We start from the raw sequence: 19,261 nt of genomic DNA, 5'->3' as shown, positions 1-19,261 counted from the left end.
TGTTTTTACCGATTTTACCAACTCGGTCTGTTTGTTTTGGAGAGAAGAAGACCTCTGCAGATAAATCAGCTCTCTGTAAAAACCTCAACAATAAAGGAATCCTAAGCAGTAAAAGCTGATTGCAACAGTAAGACAACAACTCCCATGATCCCACACTTCTTAACCAAACTTTGTCTTTTGTTATTGTTTTGATTGAATGACCCATAGCTGCAAAAAATGACATTTTGTGTGTTTAACAATAAAGCCATAGAAGGAGACATAAGCATTAAAATATGTGTTAAAATTTCCACCACTTAGAGTGACTATTGGAGCTAAAAAACTGCCATTTAATAACTTGCTTACTTGTATCTTTTGTGTGTTAACATGGATTGAAATGGATAATCTGATTTGTGCATGAGTGTTATCTTCTGAACTTTAATGGGTTTTATGCATGTTACAAATTGGATATTATGTGCGCGTTTACAGCCCCTTCTCACCAGTAAACATGTCCGGACGCTCCTGATCTTATTGAGCTCCAGCAGCAGCCTCTGGGCCTTCTCATGATTCCCGCCATATTCGTCATAAATCTGGAAACGACTCCTCTGCAAGAGACAGAGAAGGACAAGTTGAGAAGAATGCATGAGGAGCAAAAGGGACAAATTACAGAGAAAGAGGGCGACAAAGTCAAACAGAAAAATGTGGAAAAAAGAGAGGAGGGTGTCAAGAAATAAATTAAGCCAGATAGGGGTATACAGAAGACAGAAATACTGAGAAAAATGGGGGAAAAAAGGCAGAAACAGACCACAGGGCAGACACATGAATTATAGGATTCATAGTATTTTCTCCACACTCCTCTCCATCATAAATAAATAATGTATATCGTGTGAGGGGGGGCTCAAATCATATCCTGTCATCTGCCTTGCAGCCATATGACCGACAACTTTCCACCAAAGTAGTTCTCATGACATTCATACCCCATTGTCTTTGAGAGGCAGCAGCAGGAACAGACCACACAGTCTTTAAATCACTCACTACAAAGCAGCAAAAATAGTACACGGTCTTCAGCCATGCTGCTCTGCCTAAGAGAGGCAAAGCTGGCGATGTGGAGAGTCATAACTGTCATAGAAACAAAGCGGGGGCGCTTGCAAAAACACAACTTTAAGATTAGCTGTAGAGTATGCTCTTCTTGTCCAATTATGTTTTCTAAAAGGTCAGTTTAAGAACAACGAAAAAGAAGATTTTTTGGCCCTGGGAACTGATTTAACTGTAGTCCAAAAGGGAGGAGTGGAGTCTTAAGTCAGCGTGAACTAATTTGCAGGCCAGAATCACGGAGGGACTTTGATTGGGGCGTCCACCCTCCAGCTGGCTTACTTGCCTATTTGTGTTTCTGTAGTAAAGTTAGATTGTGTAATACTTTCTTGGAAGTTTAAGAGCATCAACAAATCACTAAAGTAAAGGAAACTTAGAAAAAAGCTGCAGAATAAGGGAAAGAAAGAGGGGAGAGAAAAAGAACATTTGTCCAAGTCTTATCTCAATGGACTCACATGGTCACTCATGACTGAATTATGGTCATGAGTTTTCACTTATGCAGTAAATTATATCCAATTTTCTCAATGAGGTCATCTCTCTCTCTCTCTTCTACCTGTATCATCCTGTGCCCTACTGGCTGAGGATCTGCCTTCAGCCCAACAGAAGCACGCTAAGATTTATTAGACTTTGAAACCTATTACATGCCAGTGTGCCTCAAGGCTGTGCATCAAAGAAATGTGATATATAGCATGGCTGAGCAGTATATCAGAACCGTATCAAGCATATCACACATGTGTGCTCTCTCATCATGGGAAATCCAGAGAGAGATGAATCGGCAACATATGGCGCATCTTATCATTTTCAGCAGTACTCATAGGCATAACCGCATTTGAGGTCTGATAGTAAAGTAGGAGATAAATTCTTTGAATGAACAAAGGATTATTGGAAACAGAGCGTGCATGGATGCAAATGAACTATTAGAGCTTGGACAAGATGGTGAGATAATAATCAAAAGGTGGAGAAAATGACTTTTATCTTGCAAGAAAGGAAGAATTAAAGGGGAACACCACCTAAATCAAAAATTACAGTGTGTAACTTTCATGGCCAAGGAAAGTTTAATCAATATTTTTGAACATGAGCTACTTTTTTAAACTTGTGATGTCATCAGGTATAAAGTCTGGAGCTGCTCCATTGACAATGAATGGGAGAGAATGTTATTTTCTTTCTTTTTTAATACCCAAATGAGCTTTTTTGTATTTTATACCATGGTCAGTTTAACTGTTCTAATTCTAATACGTTGGTAATAACTATGTCTTTGCATGCCTTAGATCATAGGAGTAACATGTATGAATTCTGAAAATAGGCATAGTTCCCCTTCAAGTCATGACGGTCGCATGTGTTGCTTACAAAGTGCAAGAAGCAGCGCCCGATTTCATGGTGAGCATGCGGGTCAGGCTGGAGCAGCTCCTCCACCATGGACAGGAAGTCTTTGTGCACCGCCAGAATCTCCTCGATGTTGGAGAATAAAACCTGAGAGAGAGAAAAAACGACATAAAAGACACAGGATTGTCACATAAAATTATTCATATATGTTTGTTTTTAGCATATTTGCCAGATGGTTTTGTCTTCCAGCGGTTTTCCTAAAATTGCCCGAATCAATACTTTGGCATATGCTGCTTTTTTGTGGCCATCTGGCACTTGGCGAGGGAATTTCTGAGGTCACACAGTAAATAGTGAGGTTTCTTTGTAATGGGCATTTTGGCTCGAGACGTCTTTGATATCTAAATTTCAAACATTATTAGAGATATTCCAATGGAAGGGCTAAAAAAGAAGCACATTTTTGAAGTTATGTTGTATGGAAACTTTGCCTTCATGTGGTGTTAACTTCTGCTCCCTTTTATGTCCTTTTTGTGGCGATATTAAAGGGCAAAACAATGCTGACTCTGGATGGAGGAAGAAGCTAGTGAAATTAAATCAAAGCATGGAAAAAAAGAGACGTCTTTTATGGGTGTTGTGAGGCAAGAATTATCTTCAGTGACCAAGACCGGCAAAAATAATGAAATGGTAGAATTTGATTGATGCATTTCTGCTCCAGAGAACTGGATGTCATTCAGCTGCTCGTGACATCACGGCCCAACCCCAAAATGACCCACGTTATCCAACTCCCTCTCTGTACAGCATGTTCCCAAACAAAACATAGCAGCGATAGACTGATTCCAAAACATGGGACATGCAGTAAATATCTCCTGAATGTGTATTTACCTTCAAAAGTAAGCAAGCTGACTGAAACAGACACACTCCCACTGTGAGAGAGCATCCTTTATTATCCTCCAGCCGGAATCACTTATAAATAGATTATATTTACAGCTGCTTCCTGGATCGCCCACTACTTCTTTCTCCATTCAGAATTCTGCTATTTTAGGTTGAAAGAGCAGCCCCAAACAAGGCATCCACTTTGTTTAGTTTCCAGTGTAATTTCCGGCCTTTTCATGGATCAGGTTACTTAGTCCGTGTGGAGTGTAAAAGTCAATTACCCTTAATATTTTTCCTGATCCTAATTATGCAGCCCCATTCCTCGCAGATTGACCCTCACCTTAACAGTCTCCTCCGTGATGTTCTTGTCGAGTTTGGTGGCCGCATACTGGTTGAGACGATGTAGAAACACCTGAAGCGAAGCAGAAAAAGAAAGCAACAGTTAACACTTTTCAGCCGACCCCTGGGATTAAATTACGTTCCGGCGTCTGAGCGCATGCACCTTTAACAAGACAAATAGAAGACGAGATTCGATGCTTTGTGTGCAGCTGCAACACTTGGCTGCCAGAGCAAATTGGTAACAATCACAATGGAAACCTGATACACAGAAAAAACAACCTTCGCACTGGATGAAAAAAAAAAAAACATAATAATTGCAGCGCATGGTATTTCAAAGGCGATGTTAAGTGGCTGGGGATGGGAGCTGGAGAGGCCAACAGTGTGTGAATTGAGATGGATGGGAAGTGCTCTTACTTTCTTTAGTCCCCGAGGATGCAGGTTCCCAGGCTGCTTCACCGCACAAGCCCTCAACAACCCATTTAATGCTTCAGGGCACTTTCTGAGAATGCCAAATTAAGAAGGTGTGATTTGAATGTATTTTTAAAATGTGACTAAGGAGGAATTAGTCATTTTCTGAACTCTGCCTGAGGGAGAGCTTTTAAAGAAGAAGACATCCATCAACAGCAAGCAGACATGAATATTTTTTTTTCTCTGTTTGGCAGACAGGAATCTATCTTCAGTTTTTTTTTAAAAACTCAGGGGAAAATAAATTGTCGGCATTACACTTTGATTTTGATTGATGCCTGTAATGCACCTCGCTTCGGGGGAAGCTATGATGAAATCCAAAGCAAGGCTTAAAAATCAAAACTTTCATGAAACATAAAGTGCAAGAGAAATTGCATTCAATCGCTCCGAATGAAAGCTTCATCAAACTTGATGTCAGGCAACAACAACATCCCTGACGTTCATATTGTTGTCAAATTTGAATGAGAGCAAGTTAAGCAGCAGGGAAGAAAACTAGTCCTTGGCACAACATCACAAAAACACACTTGTGTGATTTGAGATTTTGTCTTACCGACATTTGTTTTCATTTCCCATGTCACACATCTAACTTTATTTATCCTCCAAGTGGCATAAAAGGCAGTAACTCAAGCAAGATAAAAGCAGAGATGAGAAGAAGAAGTAGAATAAAGTGTGCACTTAGATTTTATTATGCCAAAGCAGTCTGCTAAAACACTGAGGCAAGACACTGGAGATAAATTAACTAAATGAAAGAAAAGTGAGGCAAAGAAATTGTACTTTAACCAACTGTTTGATTCCAACCATAACCGTAGTTGGAAAACAGCTCACAGAGAATGCAGCAGGCCTGTCAAAACTCACATTCTGACTTAATCAATGGCCTGTCACTGATCACACCGGTCCTCCTCACACAAAACCACCGCAACATGACAGACAACATAATGGGCAGGGAGACAACACAACACATCCTGACACAGAGAGAGAAAACAGCAGCACAAAGCTTCATTTCATGCTAAAGCATTACACAAACCAACAACAGCAGCTCCACAAACACATGACCAACATGATCAAGCTCCACACTGGAAGGCAGTGTGATGTAATCAGATTTTATTTTCAATTACCGTCTCGGCTTTAAATGATTATGAAAACAATTGAATCAAGATAAATCGATTATTGTGACGCAGTCTTTTTTACAATGGTGCTTTCATTTTGTCATGTGTTATAAATCCAGTGCAGACCTTCCTTTAAAGCGCTGAGCTTTTAACTTGTTGCTGAACTACTAAAAGGAATATGTTGAATACAGTTACCAAACTGTTGAATTTATGGTTGCAGCAGTGCACAACAACACACTTAACCACTTAACACTTTGTTTTGATCTCATCTATTTTTATATTTATATTTATTACTTCAATATACTGAACATATGTTTAGTAGATTTCAGTGGAGCCCGACCAATTTGGAATTTTTGAGACTGATGCTGATTTTAAAGGGGAAAAATTCACAGATTACAGATATGGCAGCTTAACTTTTTTAATTGGAATAAAATTACTGGATTTTGCACCAATATGATTGTGCAAAGCTAATATTAAAGAATATTTAGTATTATTATAGATTATTATACATCATATCAACCAACTGTAGAAATTAAACAAAGAAAATAAAGAATAAATAAAATGAATAGCTAAATAAATAGCAACACTACATTAGTCGATTGCTGAAATTTTAAATAAAGATTCAATTAAAAATATAAATATATACCTAACACCATTTATTTAACATCCCAAGTATTGTTTTCTCTGTAAATAAAAAAAAAAAAAAATATATATATATATATATATATATATATATATATATATATATATATATATATATATCCTATATATAGGAAAAAAATTGTGATATTGATAGATACGTCTGATGAGCCATTTACATTTTTTAAATGTAGAAATATGTATTATTTACTTTATTTATCTCATCTTTTACACTTTTTTAATGTTTTTCATTTTAAATATTTTTAAAGTTCAAGAAAATACTCTTTTAAAAAAATACTCTTTTAAAAAGACACGTTTTTTTTAAGACACGTTTTTTTAAGACAAGTTTTTTTTAAGTTCAATAAATGCATCTGGTTTCCTAACTTAAAAAGTAATCGTGTTAAATAGGTGTGATGCGTACAGTCAGTGTGAGTGCAGTAAAAAGTTACATCTGTCTTTGCAGTTGACCCAAACCACAGGCGTCTCTTTTCCGCCCCACTGAGGGCCATAATGCCATCTGTCGCCCAGTGCAGCCACACAGCAGGCAGCCTGACCTGAGTGAGCTAACATAATACAACCACAAAGCATGTAAACAGCTTACTTTAATGAGCGGGCAAGCCAAGAATTATTCCTTGACACCATGATCTAAGGGTTGGGACTACAGTTAGCTTATTGAAAAGTTTCACTTGATTAATTGCGAACAGATGGAAAGGTGGTCGGGCCAAATCAGTGGTAAAATCTCCATTTCTGGCTCATTACAAAGCCAATGTTCTGTTCTAAAACAACAAATTGACAAGAAGAAATTACTGAAATCATCTTAATCACATTGCATTGCGTCAAGCAACACTTCAAAAGGAAATGCATAAGTGAATGTTTGAATCCGGGCTTGTGGTTTGGAGAAGAAGAAAAAAATAGGCTTAAATAATCAGCCTCTTTGTTGTAGGCCAACTCCACACTGATTACCATTCTGTAGCTGCCTTGCCTCGCAACTCTGCCACTCACAAGCATTAGCATCTGATTAGCAAGTCTAATATGTACAAACACGGAGCAGACTCTGACAGGCATGACAGGGCTTACAGTACAGGACCTTAGCTGAGCAAAAGTAGTGCTAATTTGCATCAAAAACCAGCTTCCTCTCATTGATGCGTGACATCAAACATGGTCTCATTAGGAAGCCTATCACTTCAGTTTTAATATGAAGAGTCTATTCAACAGGACATAATCACTATATCTGCAAAGCACTAATTATACAGTATATCTACAGCTATGGGGGGCTCTGCAGCAAACATAAGGAGCCCCACTGCAGATGCTTATCAGAAGTAAACAACATAAGAAAAAAAAGGCACGGCAAAATGGAGTGCAGGAGCTCCACATCTGATTGGGTGAAGATAATAATTTGTGTTATCGCCCACAAGATAAAAGAGAGTGTTTGTTTTTGTCGATGGTGTAAAATTGAAATCATCTTTCATGTAGTTTTCAAGATACCACACAGAAAACCGCACAAAAGTCTAAACGATTCTTTGGAGACGCTGTTCATGTTTTTCTCAGAATTGTGGACGCATCAGACTGGATTTGTGGAAGCGAACATGTCTCTTCCGAGGAGACGGCCAAGGCTGCCTTGTTGATGTCATTAAAAGACTGATCCTGGAACAGCTCCACGGACAGTGAATGGGAAGCTGACTGACTGTCTGGATTTATGGACACAGTAACAGTACCCAGGGTGACAGTGAATATAAGCCTATTTCCAGGTTTGTACAGCACCTGACAGCGCTGCAGAGCATAAATGCACGGCTCATTTACAAAAGCCCAAATGTATTGTATCTAGCATTGTTAGAGTGATGCAAATCCACTATTGTAACTGAGCGTCAGTGGAGAACATCCAGGATTTGTCTCTTGATTGCATCAAAGCGCAGAGCATCTGTTCTCTGGTTTCAAGCTTTGGGTGCAATACTGTCTGTGATGAAAATAATTAACAACTAGTACCTAATTACATTTAAGGGGGCGGTTTCAAAACAGGGCCATGAAAAGGTATGTTTCTGTAGGCTTTTAACAAGTTAAATTTTATACTTTTTAAGACCTTTATGAATGCAATTTGCCACCTATTTCACGTCCATACTGGCAAAAAAAGTTCAAGTTCTACACTTAAAGCGAAGTCAGAATCAGAGAAGACGATGATCTTCCATGTCTTCATTTCTTTTATATGACTGATGTTTAGCTCTGCTTTTAATGTTGATGCACTGTTATCGAGCCAGATCTTGTTAAACTTGCACCGACTCATATTACTTGAAAGAAACATCAACTAAACAGACTGGTCCCCCTTCAAATACGGCAATATAGTGCGTTTTCTACAGGCAGCAAAATATCACTCGTATTAACATTTTAGACAGTCGTCTGCCGCCATCTTGCTGACGTAGTAGTAGTGATTGAGTTTAAATGGCGGATGTGACACCTGGGCGGTTGATGGGTCGAACAAACGGTGGGCTTTCACCCAGGAGAACAGGGTTTGTGTCCCGTGTGAAAAGAAAAAGTAACATTTTTTTTTAACGTAACTATGTTTTTTACGTAAGTTTTGTCACGTCACCCTCGTAACTTCTTCACTTCCGGCACATTTATTTACTTTTTAAACTGTATTTTATAACACCTAACCAGGAACTTTTTGCCCTAAACCTAGGTCAGTGGTTTTGTAGCATAAATTCACTGAAACGGCAGCCTACCACAAACCGTACGTGTATATATACTGACATGTACGTATTTTTATAAAGCTTCTCTGTACCGCAAGGCGTGAATCGCTCATATGAGTAATTCTGACAAACACTCCATCCAGTTGTTAAGGTCGGAGATCTTGTTACAACTAAAACTATTTCAACTTGTTACTTCTAGAAGCAGCAATTTTTTTGATCAGCGGAGACACTGTAATAGCCCACACACAACATCGCGACACATCGGGTTATTGGTTCCATGCAATAGGCAGTAATAATAATAGTAATAGTAAACTGAGGGACTACTACTATAATGCAAAATAATGTTAAATAGACTTTAAGAAAGTTGTTTTCTTCTGAGTACCTTTGCATGGTCATATCAGTGCAAAATCCACATAGGCCTATTTTCATTTCAGTGTAAAAATTCATTAAATCAGTTTCCATATTTCCCATTCTATAATTATTTTTTTAAAAGGTAACTTTATAATACAAATTATTACAATCGTATTTGAGACATTTTAAATCATTCTGATGCACTAAAATTCAAATTATAGTATTTTAGACTTCTTCGGGACCTGTGTAAACCCTGTAAAATAACACACTTCCACAATGGTTGACCACAGTTTCTATCTTTGTCCTCATACTCCATAACAACCAATTGAATTCCAGAGGGACACATTTTGTTCCCTAGGACTGGATGTGCTTTCTAGCAGGAATCCACCATGTCTGGGCAACAGCCACTACTGAATCACAAGCAGACTTCATTGCATTTTAAATCTCAAAAGGAGCTGTTCGTGATCCTTGTCACGCTTTCCGTGACAAGAGATGGACAGATATTTAGAAGCGATCAGAATATACTGAACAGAAAGTCTAAGTTTTCACTACATTGATGTGAGTTTATGAATGTTCTTTGAGGTTTTATTCATGTTTTTTTAAGATATTCGGAAAAATGATGAGGTAAAGTGATGAGCTCAGAAGACAAAGATGATAAAAGACAACAGCAGTGATTTGCTTACAGTGTTCTTTCCATTGGTCATCCAAGGAAAATTAGACTCATCTTCGAAATGGCATCCACTTAACCTCACAAACACACCAACATGTCTTTCTTTCTTTAGGGAAACAAGCAGTGACTGCTTTTTTCTGCTTCAGACACTTTCCTACTTGTTAGACATACAGTACGTGCATTTTCTATCCATAATCCTGCATCAACAGTGTTCAACAAGAAAAAAAAAGATCAGAAAGTCATTTTGTTCCCTCGGGCCGAGGTGTAATCACCTGGATTGTCATTCTGAGGGCTGGGGGGGGGGGCTACACATTAAAACCCCATTAAAGTTTTCATTATTCCACAGAGCAGATGGGTGTGAGGAATAGATTGGTCCAACCACTGCATGTGGCCCTACCTGCCATTAATCAACACAAGCTCCCACATGCTGTGGGCAACAAAGCTGTAGTGGTGGAAATAACGGCTGTACTGCCTGACGTAGTGATGCATGCTGCGTTGTGATAACAACCTGACCTTTACTGTCACAATAAACTGAAATCAGGAGAGTGAAATCAGGTTCAGTTAACCTCATAACACTACGACGGCCCACCTGCAGGCCTGGCTGTCTGGTTGACTTTCAGAGGCTGTAGCTGTAAAGTTTTAAAGTTAGAGTGGAAATACTGGTAATGTATGAAACTGGACGACCTAAGGAATCCATTGGTATCACCACCATGTCATGATAAAATATCAGGTAGGGATCTGAAGGAAAATGGACATGCCCACTAGGGTTGTCAAAAGTATCGATACTCAAAAAAGTATCGATTCTAAAACGTTGTATCCGGATAAGATGCTCATTTTCAAAAGTATCGAGTATCTGAAGCTTGTTATCATAGTTGCAGGTTCTTTTTGCGCAACTATTTTTTTTATTATAAATTTTTAACCTGTGGTTCTGTTAATTTTTACATGTTGCATTTTTCTTGTTAATAAAAATATTTCTGTTAAATTTTGGGGTCTTTGTTTTTATCCTGGTGGTATCGAAAATGGTATCGAGTATCAAATATTTTCCTGAGTATCGGTATAGAGTTGAACATTTTAGTATCGTGACAACCCTAATGTCAACTTTATGATAATCAGAAGCCGTTTCGGGGAAAACATGTGTTTTTCCTCCTGTACAAATTGTTATTTTCGCCAATTGAATTGGAATATTCCTGCATACTGAGGTCCCTAAACAGTCTTGAATTATATAAATTGTGTTTGACTGAAAAGTTCAGACTCTTGTGGATTCACTGAGCCCAATTTTATTCATGAGTAGCGATATTGGTCCCCACTGTAGCATTTTATTGTAGTGTGACCCTTTTTCTAAACTCAACCTCACTGTATAAAATGACCTTCTGTGGCCTCTAGAATAATCACAAACCTTTTAAACTTTACAACAATAAACCAGAACCCTACAGCATTCAGTCTTTTCTAAGTATATTGACATCAGAGAGTTTCTCAGCTGTTTTCAGAACAGAAGTGCTAGTCATCCAATTGCCAAAAAATCTAATTCTTGCAGAAATCTCCAAAATGTCAAAGTTTTTGATACCAATCACTGGTGTCTTAATGTGGTATTTTTTTGGGATTTTTGACCATTTTTATCAATTCTTGAGTGGCCAAAAATGGTTATTTAGCAATAGATCTGTGTAACAAATGATATCAACACAAAGATTTATCACAAGAAAAACTTTACAGTGCTGAGCTGCATCTTGAACTAACGTTTAGTTAGCTTTATTGACGGTGGATATAGGGTGAGGGAGGGAGACGGGGGGGGGGGGGGGGGGGGGGGGGCGGGGGGCATGTAGAGGGTGCTCCGAGTCGGATTTGAAACAGGGCCGCCAGCTTTCAAGGACAAAGCCTCTATGGTATGCACTCTACCAGGTGTGCCACCGCGACACCCCAAATTACACCACTTCTATGTGGCATTTACTGTCATCTTTTATCTCCACCTAAATAGACCCTGTCCCCCAACTGGCAGATCTGGTAAGAGGTTAACAGACCTGCAGGCCACATCATGGACCTTTCCATCACCGACTTACTATGACTAGACAGTGCGGAAAACTGCCTTAATCTATGAGTGACAACTGGCTCAATAACTGCAGTTTGCTCACATGTGCTTTTGAAATTATAGCCAGCATCCTCTGGACATTAGTGTCATATTGGAAAGGAAAAGCATTGGGGTAACACACAGGCTTTGGCCTGTTTCAATGACGAGTGCGTTCATCTAACCTCGTTCAGGACACTTTGTGAATGGACATTATGTAATTCTGTCCCTCTGGCATCTCTCCACCAGATTGGGAAGATACAATCAGCGGAAGGCTGGCCAGCCCCACTGTATATGTTGATCTCTGTGTCACTGAAACAGACGGATCACACCAGATGCAAAAACAAAGGTCACTCGCTCCCTCAAACACATAAACTAACAATGACATAACAAAAGAGACAATGATGGACATTCTTGCACTTTCAAATAAAGTGTGTGTGTACAATATATGTGCCAAACCAGAGCATGTGCTTGGGTCAAATAAAAATGTTTGAGTGAATGTGAAGTGAGTGGAAAAGAGAATGAAGAAAGTGCGATGGGGAGAAAAAGCATGTCATTCATCACGACACACAGCCAGCAGAACGGGCTGTGATGGGAATACAAATCCAACCCGGAGAGGAAAAGAGCACTAAACAGATCCAAAGGAGCAAAATGATGCAGCAAATTGCTTTGATTAAAAAAAGAAAAGCTATCTAGCTACTCCAAGCTACAGAAATGAGTTTGTATCGAGTACAAAGCTAGCCTCAAACATCTGCTAATGCATTCAAGTTAGGACTATTGGAGGAGTAGGCGGCCCGTTTGATGTATTACATGCAAAACAACCATTTTTAAGTCCCTGTGGATCACTTGGTTCAACTGTATGCTCTCCTTGAAATTAAAAGCACCGAAGCAGCTATATTAAAAAGAGTAAAAGAAATTGCACTGTCAGCACAATTTTAAAACTTGTTCTTCTTCTGTTACTTAAGTTCAATTGCTTTTGTGGTGGTGTGGGATCCATTGCGAACAATTGAAATAGTCCAATCTGAGTTCATTGGCACTGGTCACCAGTATAAACTGGAAGAATGAATAGACCTTTCTCAGAGTCTATTGGAAAAACGGCCTCTTTTGTCCACTGATGATTCACTGATGTGCTTTGTTGTCCTGATTGGAGCGCTGGCAAACAAACAACCACATCCTGCGTGTATACAAGAATGTATCTACTATGATTTATATTTAGTAGTGTGAAAAAAAAAATATAGGGATATTAAAATATGTACAGATAGTTTTTAATCCAGCATCTGTGAAAGAATCCTCTCTTGTAAACAAATAAAAAAGATGAGGCGAAAACCGGTCGATGCCGGAGATAGAGACACAAACAACAGCTTCCACACGAGAAAGCCCACTGTAGTGAATCACTAGACTGTGAAGGTATGCTCATTAACGTAGCAGTCTTTTTGAGTGTGTGCATGTGTGTGTGTGTGTGTGTGTGTTTGTGTGTGTGTGTTTCTCTCTCATACATCTGTCCCCAAGGATGGCAGACTAAAACGTGAAGCACTGTGATAACAGTTAAAGGACAGCATGCAAAAGGTGCGCTAGCAGCTTGGCACCCTCAGGCAAACACCTGAGTCTCTGGATTTTGTGTGTGTGTGTGTGTGTGTGTATGTGTGTAAGAAAGAGAGAAAATGAAAGGAAAGTTAGAGAGGAAGCACAGAGAAAAGGAAAAAAGAGAGCCTTGTTTGGCCTTCTTAACATGTCGGCCCTGTGGGGAGGATATGGCGCCTTGAACATACTTCCTACACAGAGGAACTGCTTTTAAACCGGAATCGGACATTAAAGGGTTAAATCTCCTGCCCTCCCATACACACACCTACACACACACCCCTACACACACACACACACAGAAAAAAAATCCTGGCAAGCAAAAAACTGAACTTCCGCCAAAAAGTCCTGACTAGAGACAAACGGAGTCAGTCTCAGTGCTGAGAGCACACAGGGGAACATCCGAAACAGAGAAAAAAGGCTCTTTGTGGTTATTCTCTCCCATAAGCCAGGCCCCTCCTGTCTTCAACAGGTCCTGATGACACCTCCAGGAGTCATCCTGCTCTTCTCATCTCATTAGTGCTCTGGCTGGTTTTTACCAAACAGGCCAGTTTCTCTCCACTGGGAATGTATACAGGAAACAGACACTCTTAATGTAGTGAGGAATGTTAATATGTCTGTCTTGGGAGAGGCTCATAGGGCTCATCTGCACAGCTTAATGCAGGCTCTCTGGCTTTAATTAACATCGGAGGACATAGTATGTACTCATTTAACAGGTTCTTCAAGTGAATAAAAGCTCATTTGTCTTTGGAAGACTTTGATTTTAAAGTTCAGGCAGTCTGTATGAACAGCATAACTTTTTTAATTAAAAAATGGTTGAGGGAGAAGCTTCTTCTAAAAGTGATTGGAATATATTTTTAAAGTTTGAGATTGTTCTGTGGAGCGTCTTCTTTAAGATGCATGAAATTTAGATTTAAGTGATAATTACTGCAGGAACCGAATACTGGGGTTGGATGAACTTTCATGCAGCCAGAAAACTGAAACTCACATTGGATGTGATCCGTGCAAACAGCATTTTTTCCTACATTATCACTGATTTGACCGGTGTGGAGGCAATGGTACAAATAACCTCTTCCTCCAGACCTCCTACTACACAGCAAGCCAGATGTAAGGGTACAAGAGTCTAGAGGACTGTAACTATTTTATGTGCAGTTGGATCTACTACCTTGGAACTAAAGTATTGAACAACTGTCGTCTTGTCTTTGCCTGGTCGAGTAAATGTTCTTGAGAAATACTGTCTTTTTATTGCTGTTTCACTGTTGGCATCAAGCTACTACCTATCTAACCTTACTGTTTTGTAGTCAAGCATCCCTCAGAGGTCTGGTGCCGTTGCTGGCTCGTGGCTAAAAGGTCATATGTAAAGAAGTCTGTGAAGGCTATAGAATAACTCTTTCCTTGGATGTTAATCTTGTCCTCTCAGTGACCCTGGCACACAGTGAAATACATAAACAGCTGGAATGAAGGAATTTGTCTAATGAATATGTCTGTGTCCAATGTTTGCTGTGGCCTCCTGGTGACTTGGAGCGAAATGAATGTGAGCATAAAATGATGCTGGAGGTCATGCCGTTAAACTGAATACCTCACACGCTGTGGTACTGTTCAATTTCACACATCACAGCACTATAAATGGCATTCCGCATATTAGGAAGATCTTTTGACTTGGATATGAAATATAGAAGTGAGACCAGCATCCAGTATATGAGAGTTCGAGTTTAGAGGCGTAACCTGCCGTGCTTCCCCGATCACTCTGTGCAGCCAAGCAAGCCATTGCCCACTGACAGCAATTCCCATCAGAGCCACACACCAGCACCCTCTATTGATCTGCAACATGACTAAGCAGAATCACCAGTCCCCCAATCTGTAGCGCACTTCCAAGCATGACTGTCCCAAATTGTTCATTTGAATACCATTTCAAGCTTCAAAATAGTCCGCCGGTGACCCCCCTCAGCAGGACTGTCCAGAGAAAAGGAAACCTGCAGCGTCAGCCTTTCTCACACTAAGATCTGCAGACATTGTCAATGGAGAATTGAACAACTGCCTTGCCAGTTTCTCCCCCACTCAGCACAACTGTTGAGGGCATGCCCGCCCGTACAAACACCCCCTCCTGCCAGGGTTCTGCTCATCATGCCTTCTTTATGTCTGTGAATGGACAGAGCAGGAGGCACCATGCCAACATGGCTGCATCAGAGTAGACCTCAGTCTCACTTAGTCCACTTATTCTTTCAAATAAGCCAGAATGGAAACCACTAATTACATTAGCCTATTTTACTGTGATTGAGTAGCTTTTTTTGCTTACATGTACTATTTTACAGTCAGTACTTTTACTTTTTTTTGCTTTTAAGTGTTTTCAGTGGCCGTGTTCCCTTTCAATTGTAGAGTGCATTTTCAAGCAAACTTTTGACTTAAGCTACAGCATAGTTCTTCAGAAGTTGGTGCAATTGGCTACAGAAATGCTGTAATATGTCAAGTAATAGAATAGAAGAAGTAGAGGTTTCCTTGGCCATCTAACCCATCTTCAAAAGAAAAATGGAGAGGGGTCTTTGGTTCAATTGGGCAGGTTTTGATTGTTTTCCCATGTCAGGTACTATGGGCCATGTTTCATGCTGTCCAGAGACAAATAAATATATTATCCGGAAAAATACAGATAGCAGAGGCAGCTGATCAGTCCTGTGAGTTAAATGTTCAGAATTTATTCGGAAGAGGAGTTTCCATATCCCATTTAGTGCTCTTTCTCAACAAAACCACCTCAAGCTAGCTTGAAAAATATTTCTCATTGAAGAGGTTTTATCATATTTCTTTTATTAACTTTTGCTAATTTGATACTTCAAAATGTACATAACAATAAGTGAATGGAAACACTGCTACAAACTGCTGCACCAAAGTGGCCAAAAATAAATGAATGCAGGTTTAACTTGAACCCTTTGACACCGTAAATATCAGACTTTCTCCTCAAATTTGATCATGATATGATGGCAGCTTTCCTTCCAAAGATATTATATTCCAAAGCACACAACACTGTATTAGGGTCTGACGTAGAGAGCCAGACTTCATATGCATGGCCATTTTTCAGTTATCAAGTCATCCCTTTACGTGTTAAATCAAATTGACTGCACACATACCGTGACTTTAGACTCGGAAGAATGTGAAAGGCCAGTTTAAGACTTAAAAGTGGAACGTAGTGGCTTAATCCCTGTCTAGGGACAAATAGTTTCACAGGACTGGAAATAAAACGGAAAGGGAAAGAATGAAAGAAGACAGACAGACATGAAAAGGATGTCTGTGGACAAGGCAAGACAGAGAGACACTTGTCTGAGCCTCAGAGCTTCTATAGCAAATCCCATTCAAGTGCTTAATTAAATAATTTAGAGTGAAGTGGAATTTCCCATCATGTCTGGCTGGACAGCTCTGGGTGTTTATGGATTCAGAGCCCAGAAATGCTGGATGGACAGAGACATGAATGACATGGAAAGTGTGAGTTTAAACCACAGAGAGACTCAAACATGCAAAAATGTCTAAACATATACCGGGGGCACTTCATCATAGTTGTTTAAATCCGATTTTAAAAAATGTAGAAGCAGTTGCTTTAGGGTTTGTGGAACGTAATGAAACCAAACCACATTGTTGGTAAATTCTTTTACAAACAATAAGCTTAATCTGGCTGATGAGCAACAGAGCAGCATTTAATTCATGTATAAATATATTGTCACGAAGAATCATGGCAATACTGAGGCAGGTTTCAGAGCACTCAACAGACACTGCAGGCATACTGATCAGAGCAAGTGTGTGTGCATGCCTGTGTGTGCGTGTTCCCTGCGGCAGAGCCTGCCAGCTAAAACACAGGCCCCCTTGTGATGATGACCCCTTCACACTCCATGAACGTCCTGACAAGTGTCTACCGTAGTCCCGCCACTCTTCTACTTGTTGCACGTAAGCACCATGTGACCGGGCAGCTGGCACTGGCCAAATCAAAGGCCGCCTTCTCCTCCGGGCAGAGGGACAGCACCACCTCGGCCTCCTGAGCTAAATCCACTCCATGGTCTCAATGCAAGGGGTCCTTTCCAGCCCTATCGCCTATGCAATGAAGCTCCTTGTTGCCAAGTGGGCATCTGTGGCAAAACTCTCCTTTCCCTGGCCGAGTGGAGACAGTGGGGGAAGTGTGCGAGTGTGTGCATGCTGAAGCAGGAAACATGCAGCACAATGTAAAGACGGGGAGGGCCAGGAAGGAAGGAAGGAAATCCTGCTTGAAAAATGGCCTTTGAGACAAAAGTAAGAGAACGCTCTGCAGTGCAAGGACCCTCTTGAGGGACTTCAACGTTTTTCAAACTGACAGAAAGAAAGAATAAAAGACAGTCAGCAGTTTAATGGTACAAATGATACTTGGATTTGGGGTTGCTACTAGCACAAAATTACATGGTTTCATGTAAAAAAAAATTTTTTTTAATCTCATCTTATCTGTCTGAATTAGGGATGGCCGTTTGGAAGAAACCTGCCAATTCAAGCAACATTAACGATCAATCAATTGATTCATTGTAATGTTTTTTACATACTCCTGTATGTATAACAACATACATACATGGGCAAAATAAAGTATATTTATTTATATATGTATATAAACAGTTGCCTATATAACAAAAACAGATCACTAATGAGTGTTTCTCATTTACATTTTTATTTTCACGCTGCAAAAGCCTAGGGCTAAAACACAAACAAGGCATAGTCTATTATATTACCTATTGTGGGGATGCACAAAAAATACTATGTGTTTTGTCTCTTTATTCGATGCCAACATCAGATCGACAAATTCCATATGACCAACCAAATTCTTAATGACCATGAATTGATAATAAATTAATTATTCCCATCCCTCGTCTGAATATGCCTGAATTCACCCTCAAACGCTGCATTTTAGCACCTGTCTCTTTACGCCAAATAACCAAGCTTGTTCGAAAACGACAGTGAATCTGGGGTTGTTGGCGTGAGGAGGAGGGGCCAAGTCTGGATGTTGTATAAGTAACACTTCCTGCATAGTATTCCTTTAAAGTCGGAGTTCTGCTTTCGGTGCACAATTTGGTCACCATCAATGATTGAGGTTTAACACCAAGCTCTACACACTGGTAATTAAAATTAGCAACAATCCTTTAAATCAAAATACATTAACTTTCACTATGACGCCACTCACTGAACATTACACCATTCAATATTTCTATTATTCCACAACTTGGCATAATGTAGGCATGGATGCTACTGAATATTTCCCCATGGTAATCACATTTGTTACATCCAGGAAATTGCTATAGCTTTTTGTTTTTTTGGTAAAGATGAATGGATAAAATATTGATAGGCATGCAAAATACAGCAGCTCCCAAAGCAGAATTGCTCAATGAGAAGATGAAGGATAATCCACTCAATGTTTTTATTGATACGGGACTCAAGGTTGATGCAAAAATCTCAGCAGGAGAGATCTCTGTTGTTGTCGCTGAGCTTATCCTCTCTATCATTCATCTTCAGGCTGGTTAAAGACAGATTTATCTTTAAGATGAGGTGCTAAACAGGTTTATGCACACAATACATCTACTGATACTGTCAATAAGAAAACTAAAAAGGCACAAAATAAACATGAAGTATGGCCAAAGAGAGATGGAATTAATTTACATTTTTATAGCGGCTGTGGTGTGAAATTGAAATGCAAGTGAGCCACATCATCAGTTCAGGGGCTTCACACTGGGGCAGGCGCAAGAGAAAAAATGTCTGTATTCTCAGAGAACAGAGACTGACCAAATCCAATTAAAAAGAGTCAAGAGGAAAACAATTCACCTCCTGCTTCCATTTATTTCACCTGCATCTCAAAAACTTACATACATAGTAGCTGCCTCTATGCACATAGAATAAAGCTTAATTAAAACCAAAATACCCCCAACCTCTACAAGACATTCAATAAAATAGACAGAAGTAGCCTAGGAGGGATCATGTTCGAGCTTCATGTAGAAAGAAAAGAGGAAAAATACACTTCCTGTCAACACTGCATCCAAAATAATGGATGAACCATCTGCAGTCACTGCTCCCTCTGGTACACAGTGGTGGAAAACAAGAAAGAAAAAAGAGCGCTATAAAA

At 39.6% G+C, this 19,261-nt stretch overlaps 1 protein-coding gene across 1 annotated transcript in view; it reads right to left on the bottom strand.

Moving 5' to 3' along the window:
• Positions 1-19,261, bottom strand: part of prex2 (phosphatidylinositol-3,4,5-trisphosphate-dependent Rac exchange factor 2) — a 113,461-nt gene that overhangs the window by 87,183 nt on the left and 7,017 nt on the right. The window contains exons 2-4 of the mRNA XM_059327167.1: positions 3,602-3,673; positions 2,416-2,538; positions 477-581 (exon numbers count right to left, since the gene is read on the bottom strand). Coding sequence (XP_059183150.1) covers positions 477-581; positions 2,416-2,538; positions 3,602-3,673 — 300 coding nt within the window. The remainder of the gene's footprint in view (positions 1-476; positions 582-2,415; positions 2,539-3,601; positions 3,674-19,261) is intronic.

The sequence above is a fragment of the Centropristis striata genome, chromosome 23 (assembly GCF_030273125.1).
Source record: "Centropristis striata isolate RG_2023a ecotype Rhode Island chromosome 23, C.striata_1.0, whole genome shotgun sequence".
Taxonomy (NCBI): Eukaryota; Metazoa; Chordata; class Actinopteri; order Perciformes; family Serranidae; genus Centropristis; species Centropristis striata.
Note: the sequence above shows the minus strand (reverse complement) of the source record. Positions and strands in the feature narration are given on the sequence as shown.